Genomic DNA, 15,387 nt, shown 5'->3' with positions numbered 1-15,387 from the left:
TCTAGTTCTACTAACCACCTCTACCAGCTCCTTCTCTACCATTCTTTTACTAATGTCTACCTTAAGCAGTAATTTTCCATACTGCACCACATCAGGTATTTCAACCTAGTCCCAATAAATACGACTTGAAAAGATTTATGCATGTGAACAAGTTATTAGAGCAACAATGGAATACAGTATGTCAGCTGAGCTATGGCAACAAACCACATTTGTGTTCTTCACAACAAAGAAAGTAATTCAGTTTAGCTTAATCCCCCAACACAGTGGGAAAAAGTTGAACCAAATTACTCTTTATGTCCTATGGACTAAGGACATGCAAACAAGTACTGCAGCACAGCAGACAGAGACACTTAATTCATTGACCTGGTTAACTTTGCCATTTATCTTTGTAGATCAATTCTTCCCTTCCCCCAAATAAATTCTAATATCCTTATTAGCATCTTTTGAGTTCAAAGAAATCCAGCTCTCTTCATATGAAAAGATAATCAGTCCAACTGGCTTTATTAACCAGGTGGAGCTTAAAAATCACAAAATAATTTAGGGTGAAACAAGGATTTGGAGGTCAGCACAGCTAATTTCGAAGTTACATTAGGCTTCTCAGGGCTTTGTCCAGCCAGGTTCTGATCATCTCTGAGAATGGAGGCTGCAAGACTGCTCTAGACAACCTGTTCCAGTGTTTGAGCATCCTCACTGTGACGAATTTTTTCCTTAGTTCATAAAAGCTTCAGTTTCAAAAGCAAATGAGCTCTAGACCAACATTTATATAAGGCAAACCCAGTTTGTGACCATCCAATTCAACATAACTTCATACTACAATTCTCACAGTGTTTTAATTTACTATCAAAATAAACATCACTCTTTGATTTAAGAAGTTATGGGTGAAGGACTTGGCAGCTTCAAATTGTACTCTGTTGTATTGCTATTATATTACCTCCTCCACCAGAAATCTTCATTCAAAAAGAATATATTTTATTCATACCATACCTATTTCTTTAGCTGATCATAATAGTAACAGTGGTTCCCCACCAAGCTGACTTTAATTTCTATTTTCTAGGAATAATACACATTCTTTGATGTTCATCTACCAGGTCAGATTTCCATTTCACTGTGTTTTCACTATCCCAGCCAGAGCCAGTTTACAGTCTACATGTTGCACTCAACTGTTCTGCTCCAGGTTCTGTAGCTGCATGTTTCAGTCAACTGCAGAAGGTCGTTTCCAGCACCTTACCCATATGTTTTGTCTCTCCCTACCTACTTTACACTGCTACATGCATATCACTATTTCCCCATGCTCTTTGCTTCTTCCTCCCAAACAAGCTTGCTTCTATTCAAAAGTTTTACACCCCAGTGTATACCTAGCTTGCCCTCATCTTCCACATCCTAAGTAACCTCAAGACCAAGAGAATTAATTCTTTTTTTCAAAATGATTGTATTACGGTGCATGAGAAAAGTATTTTTTGTAAAACACCTTTGACTCAAATCTTTGAATAACACCTATTGTAATTTCTACTCACACTCATGATGGGAAATACTAATCTTTCTGATGCATTAGTAACAGAACAAGTGCCATATATTATGAAACACCACTATGATATTAATCTCCTAGATAAGTCTGGCTGCAGTGAGCTGTGTACCTTTCTCCACACTGATCTCCAGTTGCATGTCAATCTGATTTTCTGGGGGGTTGTCCTGGTTTCAGCTGGGATAGAGTTAATTTTTTTCTAGTAGCTGGTATAGCGTTATGTCTTAGATTCAGTATGAGAAGAATGTTGGTAACACTGATGTTTTCAGTTGTTGCTAAGTAGTTTTTATACTAAGTCAAGGATTTTTCAGCTTCTCATGCCCCGCCAGCAAGAAGGCTGGAGGGGCACAAGAAGCTGGGAGGGGACACAACCAGGGCAGCTGACCCAAAGTGTCCAACGTGGTATTCCACACCATGTGATGTCATGCCCAGTATATAAACTGGAGGGAGTTGGCTTGGGGGAGATCACTGGTCAGGAACCAACTGGGCATCAGTCGGTGAGTGGTGAGCAATTGCATTGTGCATCACTTGTTTTGTATATTCCGAACCTTTTATTATTACTGTCATTTTATTATTGTTGTTATTATCATTATTAGTTTCCTCCCTTCTGTTCTATTAAACTGTTCTTATCTCAACTCACAAGTTCTACCTTTTTCCTTCAGGTTCTCTCCCCCATCCCACTGGGTGGCAGGGAGTGAGTGAGGGGCTGTGTCGTGCTTAGTTGCTGGCTGGGGTTAAACCACAACAGGGGTGAGGGGCCACACTGGCTCACAGTCTTACAGAATTCATCCCACAGCAAAGGCCACAGCAAAAACTGGCTTTGTCCACATTGCTCTCTGGTGTATGGAACTCCTTTCACTAAGTGAAAGTACATTTTCCCAAGGCCAGTGCTTGTTTTGTCCTGATACTTTGCAAGCTGGACATAAAACTAACACTGCAGCTGTTTCATGGTATCAACATTTGATATTGCTGTGTACAGTCAGAGCTGTGATTCTGAAACAGTATAACGTGTAAAACGCTTTTTTCTCATTTGCAAAGTCTCCATTCCAACACTTTGAGGCATCAAAGAATTATGAAGATCTCCCTGCCCAATTCTACACCACAAAATCAATTAAGCTATAGTGTAGCTTTAAAAAAAAGTGTAATTTTACATAGATATTTAGCCAGGAAAATTCCAGCCTGAACACACACTTGGCCAAGTTGTATTAAAACACCAGCAACAAAAAGTCTACACCCTGAGAACAAGCTCTCGAAACAGAAGGTGTTAGCCATCACTACTCCATATTAGTTATTATAATAACTGGATTAATTTCATAATTCTGTTGGTAACTTTTATTCCTCTTGTCAAAACCCAGATTATTCAAGCAGCAATTAAAAACCTTTTCTGAAATGCATAGAGGTTTTCAACAAGGAAATTGTAGCAGCGCTTTTGATATATAAAAAGAAATACAGACTTCCAAAGTGAAATAAACCTGGCAGCACACTTAAAATTATTTAGTTAGAAGCTGGCTAGGAGGCAGAAATTGCTGATCAAGAGCAATTAATGAAGTATTGGTGTCCACCTAGCAAAACATTGTTCTCCAGTTCTAAAACCACACAGGTTTGTCTAACTTAAATAGCTATATAATGTACGTTTGTAAATGACCAACATTCTTCCACAAAAAATGCTTAGATGAGAACTTGCATTGTACCTATTAGATCCAATATAGCAGAATCCTCACTTGCTAGTAACTTTTATATAGCAACACTGACAGAAGATGTGGATTTCCTCTGATATATCAGCCTGAGAATTACAGAGAATTAAGAGCCATTAAGAAACAAATAATGAATTCTCTTCTGTAGAACACTTGACTCATGTCCTTTTTCATTTCCAGCTCTTGGCCTTTTTTAGTAAAAATGTGTTTTTTATAAAAAAGTAAATTGAAAGTAGAAAGCTTTATTTACTTTTTGCATGTTAACAATACCAGGAAAATACAATGCTCTGATACAATGCTATCTATTTTGCCAGGTAATAATTTCAGATGACTTAAGATTGTAATACCTTATTTTCCACATTAAGATATTTGTGAAGTCATGTGTTAAGAAACTTAAAAAGGTATCTGTAGCAATTATTGTCAGAGGAGTAAATTTTCAAGAAAATGCAGTCTATTTCCAAGTAAGATATATAGCCTGTAAAAGGTATATATAGAGGAAGCACACAAAGTTGCCTATAAGCCTTGCTTTTCATCACACTGACTGATTTAATTTAAAAACGAGTTGTAACTCATATGCATGTAAGCCCAAGACAAACAAAAATGCTGATCTCCAGTGCATATCCATACTACCAACCAACACACACACACACTGAAAACTCTCTTCCTAGAGGCAAAGAACTCCTTAATTTTTTTTAGTTTTAGTTATCTGAAGAGTGCTATTTTGATATGGAGTTAAGATCTGGATTAAAACCAATTTTCTCTCTATCCAAACCACAAGCTTCCTCAGAAATTACAACTTGTAAAACATATTTCTTGCAGGTTTTTTTCATTTAAAGAAGTGATTTTCAGGCTAGCTTAGCATATTTAAGCTACTCTTAAAATGATTTTTAAAATACAAATATCTTGAAATAAACCCCCACACACTAATTAAGACTTTTTTCTTGAATTCCAACTTTTAAGAACATTTGAACATTTTAGCATTACAGAAACCATATTTGTCGAGACCTAGTTGACACACTTCTCAAACTTTCATAGATTATTCTATTAGAAGCAGAATACAAAAAAATACAGTTTTGCAGTTTTTCTTTCAGGGACATGAAGATTGAAACAAGTATGACCTAACTCCACAAAAACTTAAAGAAGCACTACAATCTGCTGCTTCTTCAGATCCTATCCTAGGAAGAGGCACTACTGAATAACTGGTCAGATGAAGTTTCAGGTGTGTTAATGGAACCTGGGCAAAGCAAAGTGAAAACAAAACAATAATAATAATAAAAAAAAATCCAGTGAGCTTTTTTTCCTCCTAAACACACTTGACAATAAACAGCATAAAATGGTGAAATGAAATATCACACTACAGTTAAGTCGGACTTTAGAAGTGACTTTACTTCTGTTTTTCTAAAGCCTATCCATTCACTACAAGCATAAAATTTTGATGAAGACTGAATATATCTTTTTAGAACTTTAATTAAAATTGTTATTTCATATTATTACAATTTTATGAACAGAACACAGTTTGTAACACAATTCAGTAAGAACCCAAAGAGAGGCCTGAAGGCATGCAAATGTGCAACCCCCTCTTGAATTCTGTTAAATTTCAGCGCTCCTAGTATTCTATGGTTTAACTACATAAGGCCTGAAAAAGACAGTTCTTCATAGCAATTTTGAGTTTCCATTACTCTTCCTTGTTTCTAAAAACATCATTCCGTCATTCCATTACAAACAAAAAATCCTGATTGCTACTAGACAGCTAAACCATATACTATCAATAAGTTACCTCAAAGATGAATATCCTCAGGCTTTCAATAAACCCTTACTGCTTTATTACTCTTCAGATTTAGTCTCACGACCTGATTTAAATCCAGCCAAATTCTGCAATGTTTTCCTCACTGTACATCACAACATAACTGCAAGTGTAACAATGATGCAATATATGCTCTGTATCTACCTCCCTTTACTCAGCTGCACGCAACAGACACCTCATTGCCTATACTGCTCTCTTAATTATCAAAACACTGAGTTTATTCAAGTCTAGTCAACAGCCATGTTCACAGTAGTAACATGCAAGACAAAAAGAACTGAGCTTGAGATGTTACATCTGCCTGAAGAAGTACCAACTACTAACATTTTCCCTGTCAAAGTCACGGAATCAAAGAATGGCTGAGGTTGGAAGGTACCTCTGGATGTCATCTAGGGGTCCAACACCACTCAAGCAGGGCCACCTACAGCCAGTCACCCAGGATGGTGTCCAGACAGCTTTTGACTATCTCCAAGGATGGAGACCCTACAACTTCCCCGGGCAACCTGTGTCAGTGCTTAGTCACCCTCACAGTGAAAAAAGTGTTTCCTGTTGTGCAGAGGGAACCTCTTGTGTTTCAGTTTGTGCCCCTTGCCTCTGGTCCTGTCACTGGGGATCACTGACCTCTCGGCACCCTTCCTTCAGGTATTTATATACATTAAGAAGATCTCCCCTCAGCCTTCTCTCCTGTAGGCTAGACAGTCCCAGCTCGCTCAGCGTTTCCTCATAGGAGAGATGCTGCAGTCCCTTCATCATCTTTGTGGGCCCTTTGTTGGACTCCCTCCAGTATATCCATATCCCTCTTGCACTGGCAGGCCGGAACTGCACACAGTGTGTCCAGGTGTGGCCTCACCAGTGCTGAGTTAGGCAGGAAGGATCACCTCCCTCGACCTGCTGGCAATACTTTGCCTAATGCAGCCCAGGATGCCAGTCACCTTCTTTGCTGCAAGGGCACGTTGCTGGCTCATGTTCAACTTGGTGTCCGCCAGGAACCCCAGGTCCTTTTCTGCCAACCTGCTTTCCAGCTGGGAGACCCCAGCATATATTGGTACAAGGGGTTGCTCCTTCCTGCGTACAGAACTTTGCACTTCCCTTTGCTGAACTTTATGAGATTTCTGTCAGCCCATTTCTCCAGCCTGTTGAGGTCCCACTGGATGACAGTGCAACCCTCTTGTGTATGAGCCACTCCTCCCAGTTTTGTGTCATGACCAAACTTGCTGAGGGTACACTCAGCCCTATCATTCAGATCATTAATGAAGAGGTTGAACAGAAAAAATGCTAGAATTGGCAAGTTGTCTATAAAAGGAAAGATACTTCACTAATATGGAAAACTGTATTCAATTTTTGAAACATTCTATATTTCTTGCCTTAAGCTACTACTTTGCTTTCCTAGTACCAATAATGCAACTATACTTTAACTTACCATTGTTGCATTTTAGTAGCAGACAAAATTTTACACATATTTTAACACCCCAGAGTTAAGCCTACAACTGAGGTTAGAACTACCAAGGATGTTAACACCACCATTAACAGAAAAGCTTCCCCAAGTGCTCAGTTCCTGAAGACATGAGCCTGCTGGAAATTTAAACTAGTTGGCAGACTTCCCTCCTAGAAATGACAAAGGCTCCTCTGATTAGTGAGGCACCTTTCCTCCCCAATTACCACCACCTCCTCCATCTCCCCATCATTAGTCAACTGCAATACTGGCATACAGCCCATGTTAACAAACCCAGAGCCCCTTATTGCCTTTCTAATGCTGGCATACCTCCTTTGAGAGTGGGACCTCACTGACTTGAAAATAAGTCTATCAAAATCTTTTTATAAACAGCAGTAGCTTACTGGAGGCTTCTTGTGTACATTAAGTAAGCTAGAACAGCATATTTAGGATAGCACTAACATTGGTTGAACAAAAGAGAATCAGCACCACACAGCTCTATCATATTCAGAGAAGTCTCTTTAGCTAAAAATGCATATGCTTTAAGATGTGATGCAACTCAAGATAGCATGGGCATAAAATTCGCAGAAAGAAAGCATTTGGAGTTTTTACACTATGATATAGGTACCTTCATCCTATGATAGAACTACTACCTTCATTCCCCATGCATTTTAGAATGGGGTGCATGTAACGCAATACTGTGAGATGAATAAATGTTTTTCTTAACATAAATTTAAGTCTAAGTAGTACATTTTCACTTCAGAAGCCAAAGTCCTACTCAGTATTGTCCTTATCTTCCTGGTTGTCCACCAGTACAAGTCTGAATTATCTTTAGGGATACCTTAAACTGGGGCTAGCAGACCTGTGTGAAGTACAGGCCTAATGTCTCTGAAACACTGAATACTTTTGAAACCAGCGACTAGTTGAAGAAGAGGTAACTGGAGGAGACACTGAAGACAAAAGTAAAGTTAATTAGAAGTACTAGCAAATGTGAAGAAAACTCTCCGCACCCAAACAGTTCTCAGTAGCCAGCTTATCCATCCACAACATTTCACGTTCCTTTGCTGTTCTGCACCAGCTTCGAATACCCTGTAACATAGTGCACTGCACTTGAATTGCAAACCAGCTACGATTGCAAGAGTTCACTTTCATATGGCTGCCTAGAAGACTGCATCTTAACCTAGACCCACAGGCACTGTGGTCTGCTCTCAATCTGAACTGCTAAAATTGCCTTCATCTGTGAAAGCTTGCCACACAGTAATATTCATGTTACTTGAAGGCAATTTGAAGTTAACAAATCACTCCTAACTACCCAAGAATCTCCCATCTGTGTCCTGTCTCATTAGAGCAGTGACACGATATGAGTATCACTAAGATGAAACTCAGATGCTTAAAGATTCTTTATTTTCTTAACAGAAACCAAAATCTCAACACAAGGTTAAGACTACCACATTTGCACACTTCTCTGTCCAGACATTTCTCAATGCCCCTATATCTCTCTACCAGCATCCCCCCATTTCAGTCAGTCAACTTTAGAATAAAAGCATAACTATGACTCTCTCCAGCACTGAATCAAGAAAGCTAGTATTTTTTTACACATGGAAGACAAGGCAGTATTAGGTTGTTAATTTCAAACTGAATAGACACACAGTGGTTCAGGTGACCTACAGAGCACACATACACACACAAACACAAAGAGGACTAGTATCACCAAATTCTACATTTACTTCAGACTCCTAAATAGATGGATTAATACAGTTACTTAAATAAGTAACAGATGAAGTTTGCATTGCATGCAGGTTTATAACTTTAGGTGCTAATACAATCACTAGCAGAAGGCACAAATTGTAAAGGTATTGCAATATTCAGAGAAATTTTCCATACCGCTATTTGTGTAATCTAATGCTTCTCTCATTAAGTCATGATATTATTACTGGGTAGTGCACACAAAGAATTTTGAATGAGCAGGGCAGCAGGAAATTTTATGCAGTGACAACACTGAAAGGAACAAGAATGCTTCTAATCCATTATTTACAGGTTTAAAGGACACTTAGCTCTTGTGCTGCCTTTGATTAAATATGAAACAAGATTTCAAATGTGTTTTATGAGAAGTAGTATTAATGAACTAATAAAGACATCTATTCCCCTTCTTATCTAGTCAATTCAGAGAACTATACTGCTTACACTGTTATAACAGTAAATACGTTATCAGCTCCTGCACACACTACTCACAAATTTCCCAAATCCAAGATCTAACACCTCAGCAGCTACCAATCTGGCCTATACAACTGCTTCAAATATCAGTATTTAAAGTTAAGACTATATTCCTTGGACAAATTTTAATTCACCCTTCCTGTGAAGAATGAGAGAGTATTTAAATGATCCACCATGGCCACACATAAACTAGAATCACAGGAAGACGCAGTGCCAATAATAGCTTCATCATCTTTTCAGTTGTTGATTCAAAGAACCTGTTTCTTTGAGCCCAATAGTTCTAATATGTTGTCCCTTCGTTACTACTAATACAAATGAGAATATTGTCATTTTGAGAAATGAATTCCAACAAGGTTTATACTGGTCTCCAACAAGTCCAGAATTAAATAGAGAAAACCTTTATTACAAGCACCTTTCAAATATCAGTTAGTACAGCAGAGTTTCTCCTTTGAGTCCTCTGGAAGGACCACGACTGAGGGAAGACAGACTTTCCATTTGTCAAAATTGTAAGAGACCAGCTGTATCAGCTCAAAGTCCATGGGGCCTGATGGGGTTCAACCCAGAATAATGAAGGAGCTAGCAGATGCTACAGGAGAACCCCTCTCGAACATGTAACAAGTCTTGGGAGTCTGGGGAGGTCCCTGCTGACTGGAAGCCAGCCAGTGTTACTCCAATATACAAGAAACTTGGGAAGTCCCAAGAAACTACAGACCTGTTAGTCTAACCTCAGTTCCTGGAAAAATTATGGAGATCGTACTAGGTGCTACTGAAAGGCATCTGAAGAACAATGCAATCATCAGGCACAGTCAACACTGGTTCACAAAGGGAAAGTCTTGTTTAACTAATGTGATATCCTACAATTAGGTCACCTGCCTAGTGGATGAAGGGAAGGCGGTGGACATAGTTTTTCTGGATTTTAGTAAGGCTTTTGATATTGCCCCATCACAGCACCCTTCTGGCCAAGTTGTCCAGCTGTGGGATGGGCAGGTTCATGGTGCGCTGGGCGAAGAACTGGCTGAACAGCAGGGCTCAAAGGCTTGTAGTGAATGGGGGTACATCTGGCTGACCAGTGGTGTTCCTCAGGGCTCAATTCTAGGGCCAGTGCTGTTCAATATTTTTATCAACAAAATGGATACAGAAGTTAAACACACCATTAGCAAGTTTGCTGATGATACCACACTGGGAGGTGCTAGCAACTCTCTTGAGGGACAAGAGGCCTTGCAGAGGGATCAAGATAGATCTGAGCACTGGGCAATGATCAATGGGATGAAATTTAACAAGTCCAAATGCCAGATTCTGCACCTAGGATGGAGTAACACTGGGCACAAGGATAGACTGGGAGACGACTGCCTGGAGAGAAGCCCTGCAGAAAGGGATCTGGGGGTGCTGGTCAACAGCAGGCTCGATGCGAGTCAGCAGTGTGCCCTGGCAGCCCAGAGGGCAAACCCCATCCTGGGGAGCATCAAACATGGTATCACCAGCCGGTCAAAACAGGTGATTATCCTGCTGTATTCAGCGTTGGTGCTGCCTCACCTTGAGCGCTGTGTGTGCAGTTCTGGGCCCACAATTTAAGAAGGATGTAAATGTCCTCAAGTGCGTCCAGAGGAGGACAACAAGGCTGGTGGGAGGGCTGGAAGGAATGTCCTGTAAGGAGCAGCTGAGGACTTTGGGTTCATCTAGTCTGGAAAAGAGGCTGTGGGGTGACCTCATTGCTCCCTACACCTTCCTGAGGAGGGGAAGCAGAGAGGGAGGTCCTGAGCTCTTCTGCCTGGGATCCAGTGACAGGATGCATGGGAATAGTTCAAAGTTGTGCTAGGGGAAGTTCAGACTGGACATGAGGAAGCATTTCTTTACCGAGATGGTGGTCAAACACTGGAACGGGCTTCCTAGAGAGGTGGTTGGTGCCCCAGGCCTGTCAGTATTTCAAAGGCATTTGGACAATGCCCCTAATAACACGCTTTAACTTTTGGTCAGTCCTGAAGTGGTCAGGCAGTTGGTCTAGATGATCTTTGTAGGTCCCTTCCAACTGAAATAGTCTATTCTATTCTTTGAAATTGATCAGAAACTATTCAGACTCTCTTCCGGCTGATGCAGTTTGGGGTTTTTCTCCTGCATGTCTCCAGCTGAAGATTTAACAGTTTCATACTTTGAGATATTCCAAGAAACTATGTATCCTGAAAAGAACTGCACAGATTTTTTGCACTTAGCTGAAGTAAGCACTTGAAATCAACAGGATTCCATGTATTATCATCAGGGAGCACTGACTGAGGTTCCTTTAAAGTTGGAGCCTAAAGTTCTTGTAATACATTAGCATTTTTTAAAATGTATTTTGTCAAGAGAGAACCCCCTAAAATGTGACCAATAATGCGTTTATTATGAAAATTTCTGTTACTTCCTACAAAAACTACAGCACTAGGAGTTCTAAACAGCATGCATCAAAGAACTAATGTCTTCAATTTTAAGTGTCTGATTTGCCATCCTAAAACAACTTGCCGTTTTGAGCAAGTTTTTAAAAGTCCATGGATTAGTCCTGTGGCCAGAAGTTTATTTTTATTTTTAGATTTAGGAGGCTCACCTATGTATTAACTATGCAGATAAACATCCATTTGTTTATCTATTATCCTGGTTTCTAAGAATGCAGGAATTTTATTATTCTATAAACTGTTACTTCAAATACTAGTAACAATTGTAGAGGACTGGCTGCAGTATTAAAACTTTTCCTATCTTCCCCTGCCACCTCCATCTCTTTCCCAAATATACTGGAGTGGAATACACATTTTGTAGCACTCTGTAAACAAGCTATTAAGGACCTGCCAAGTCTGCTTCATGAAGGTAAGCTCCCTTTTAGACATTTTAAGTGGCTAGTGTGTTTTCTGCTCAAAATATTAAATTCTTATGAAAGGACTGCTCTAACACTGATTGCTATGTCTCTTCACTTTCAGATGTGGCCATTTATCGCATGTAGAGTCTTTTACTGACAGCAAATGAAATATTATCTTGCACTTGTGATAGCAAAGAAAAAAGCTTCTTTTGATCAGTTTTCCATCTTCTCAAGAATATGTTTAGGTTTAACTATGAAAACAAGTTTTGAACTTGAACATTATCCCAATTATATGTTTTTATATTGCAATTCAAAACAAAATTTCAAATGAGTTGTTCAGATTCATAAGTCTAGAGACCACCTCAGCTCCAAAAAAGAAGAGTAATAATTTAAAAAAATAATCTCTACTTCAAAACTGCAGACATAGGGATCTCTGTTTATTATTCACTTAATTTGTCTACTGACGAAACAAAAAAAATCCTACTTAGAAACTCCTTCATACCCCATGACACCTCAAGTTTCAAATTTCACTGCAACTGTCAAGTAAAACATAACCATACTGTAAGCACCTAATCTTAAAAGAACTAGCATATGAGCTAAGTTTAATCCTCTCCTTTAACTATTAAACATTGGAGCAAATGAAATTTAGTGTACTTTATGTCCATTTCCAGGAAAAAAATAGATGGAAAGAATAGATTGGGAGTCATTCCAAGACCTCCATAAAACTGTATATTCCTGAAACTATGTCAGGTATGCAATTTTTATTAGCTAGTTAACAGTAGCACACATCTGCATTTGTTTGTTAATAACGCCTCACATATTTGCTTTATTCTTCTCATTTTCCCACTAACCAAGACTTAGGGATCAAGAAAGGTCTTTATTACAGATTTATGAAATGAGTAACATAGATTCAAATGTGGACTGGTTTCAGCTGCGACAGAGTTAATTTTTTTCTAGTAGCTGGTATAGTGTTATGTCTTGGATTCAGTATGAGAAGAATGTTGATAACGCACATTGATGTTCTCAGTTGTGGCTAAGTAGTTTTTGTACTAAGTCAAGGATTTTTCATGCCCAGCCAGCAAGAAGGCTGGAGAGGCACAAGAAGATGGGAGGGGACACAGCCAGGGCAGTTAACCTGAAGTAATATTCTATACTATATGACATTATACCCAGTATATAAACTGGGGGGAGTTGGCCTGGAGGAGGTGGGAAGGTGGATCACTGCTCGGGAACAAACTGGGCATCAGTCAGCGAGTGGTAAGCAATTGCATTGTGCATCACTTGTTTTGTATATTCCAATCCTTTTATTATTACTGTCATTTTATTATTATCATCATTATTATTTTCTTCCTTTCTGTCATCTTAAACTGCCTTTATCTCAGCCCACAAGTTCTACTTTTTTCGATTCTCTCCCCCATCCCTCTGGGTGGGGGGGAAGTGAGCAAGCAGCTGCATGGTTATTAGTTGCCAGCTGGGGTTAAACCACGACACGGTGCTGCTTCAATACAAGCCAAAAATGTGAAGATGTTCCCGACCGTATCTGGGTTTTTTTCCAAATTAAGTAATCTGATTTCAGAAAATGTGAGATAATAGATGCTGCCAATTACTTTTTAACACTCTGATACACAATTTGGACACACAAAAACTACAAAGATATGAAGACTTACGGCAGTGTGTCTATACGAAATGTACAGTTACAGGTCCCCGAGCAACACGAGAAGACCAACTCCCAGTCTTAGATATCAAAGTAGAAAATCTTTTTAAAAGGTGCCTGGCCTTAAACGTACCTGCTCTACTTTCTTAGAGACGTGAATTATAACATTGATTCAATAGAACGAAATCCCCTGTATTTTCTGGTGCTTCAGCTCTTCCCTTACCCACCCAGTCTCCCAGACGCTGGATTCTAACCTATGTTAAAAAGGACTCTGTCCTCCCACACTGATGTAAGTGGGGGCAAAGACTTGAGGAGCAAACCCCGTCTTCCCCGAAGCTGAAGAAGGAGAAGGACCCAGGGGCAGCAAATGGTAACTTGCTGGTGGTGTTGACTGCAAGTGGCCATTTTAATTTAAGGGCCTTGGGACCCGATGCTGCCGCTGATTCTCCTCCTCCTGCGTAGTGCCCTGCTCCACGTCCCCACCCTCACACCACTGGGGAACCAGGGAGGCCCTTACCGGGAGGATAAGAAAATACACCCGCAGGCAGGGCAGACGAGCAGAAGGGTCCCAGGCACAGACATCCCAGAGGAGCAGCGGTGCAGAAGACGCACCGGCACGGGGCGTGGGACGGTAGCAGTCCCGAGCCCCCACCCCGAGGGGGCGGGGAAGGCCCGCTCAGGGACTGGGGGCCGGAGGCGGAGAGGGGACTGCGGGCCCGGGCAGAGGGAGGGGCGGGGCAGGGCAGGGAGGGGTCGCGGTGGTTACCTATACTGAGCAGCAGCCCCGCTATGGGTGAATCCAAAGTAGTTGCCGGTGGCCATTTTGGCATCTTCTCCCAGCCGGCTGGGCACTGCAGCGCCGATAACCAAGAGGCGGTGGCGGCGGCGGCGGCGGTCGGGGCCATGACAGGAGGCCCGGCAGGAGGAGGGGGGAGGAGGAGGGGGGGGGGGGGGAGGGGAGGGCGGGGGGGGCGGGAGGAAGATTAGGGGACAGACAGACAAGGGACAGAAAGAGCGCGCGAGCGCTAGGTCAGACACGGCGCCTCAGGACCCCCCCCCAACCGCCCCGCTCACCCCCTGCCCCCCCCACCCCCCCCGCCCCACCGCGCGGGCCGCATCCCCTCCCCCCTCTGCGCGCACGGACACACACACACACACACACACACCCCCCCACCCCGAGCGCCGTTACTTACCATAGGTGAACGAAACTACCGGGCATATGGGAATCATGAGTCCGAGCTGGCAGCGACAGCGGCGGCTGAACTCTCAACTCTCAGCCCCCCCCGCCCGCCGCCTCACCGCCGCGCTCGTTCCCTTCCCCCCACCCACCTACGGCGACAACGGCGGAGAGCGGGCAGGCCGGCGCCGTGCGCACGCGCGGGATGTGCGAGGGGCCGCTGGGAGTTGTAGTCCGGTCCCTGGCCGCGCCCCCTGGCCGCCCCCCCCCCCCCCTCCCGCAGAATAGCGCGCAGGGAGCCGCCACCTCCCGTGAGGCGCCGGCCCTCGCGTGCGCATGCGCGGGATGTGCAAAGGCTCTCGGGAGCTGTAGTTTCCCCCCCCTCCCGGAGGCCCAGGCGCTACCGTGACCTGCTATGAGGGGAGCGCCCGCCTGTCCCCCTCCTCCCTCCGTTGTCCCCTGTTCCGCACCCCGAGCCGCACCGCACCCCCACCCGCGGACTCACAGTGCAAGGACAGGGTCGGTTTCTCATTTCTTGCCTCCAAAGGCACAACGCGCCGCAGCAGGTAGCTCCAGTAACAGGCGTCCGGGGGGGAGAGGGTCCACGCCACCCCCACGGACACCTTACTGGTGCATTTCCCAAAATGGCAATATTCTCATTTGTATTGGTAGTAGCGAAGGGACAAGCACGTGTCCGTGTTTACCGGCTTTCCCACGCAAGCACACTGTCAGCCGAAGCCTGGCATACACAGCAGGTACACAGTTAGCACTCTTCCGAGGCCGCAGAGCTGAACGGCAGCAGCTGCAGCTCCTGCACGCCTGCAAGGTTCACAGCAAGACCTCGGGCTCGTCTAAACATAAAACCAGTTTTAAATTCACTTGGGCCCCCGGCTGCACCACCACAACCGCACACGTGAAAAGCAACGTCACTGTCGTCCAGCTACAGCCATGTGCACGTCGTCTGACCTGTCCCCGAGGCACCGCAGCTGACACGTTCACAAATTAATTCTGTGATAGTTCCCGTGTGCTTAGCGCATGCATGAGGTAAAGCCTCACGGAATAATAGAGTCAT

At 42.7% G+C, this 15,387-nt stretch overlaps 1 protein-coding gene across 3 annotated transcripts in view; it reads right to left on the bottom strand.

Moving 5' to 3' along the window:
• ZFR (zinc finger RNA binding protein) overlaps positions 1-14,469 on the bottom strand; it is a 50,387-nt gene extending 35,918 nt beyond the window's left edge. For all 3 annotated transcript variants that reach the window (XM_049796009.1, XM_049796010.1, XM_049796011.1), the window contains exons 1-2: positions 14,332-14,469; positions 13,905-13,989 (exon numbers count right to left, since the gene is read on the bottom strand). In XM_049796009.1, the coding sequence (XP_049651966.1) occupies positions 13,905-13,989; positions 14,332-14,368 (122 nt within the window). In that variant the 5' untranslated portion in view covers positions 14,369-14,469. The remainder of the gene's footprint in view (positions 1-13,904; positions 13,990-14,331) is intronic.
• Between the last annotated feature and the right edge of the window lie 918 nt (positions 14,470-15,387).

Source organism: Accipiter gentilis, chromosome Z, assembly GCF_929443795.1.
Source record: "Accipiter gentilis chromosome Z, bAccGen1.1, whole genome shotgun sequence".
NCBI classification, from domain to species: Eukaryota; Metazoa; Chordata; class Aves; order Accipitriformes; family Accipitridae; genus Astur; species Astur gentilis.
Note: the sequence above shows the minus strand (reverse complement) of the source record. Positions and strands in the feature narration are given on the sequence as shown.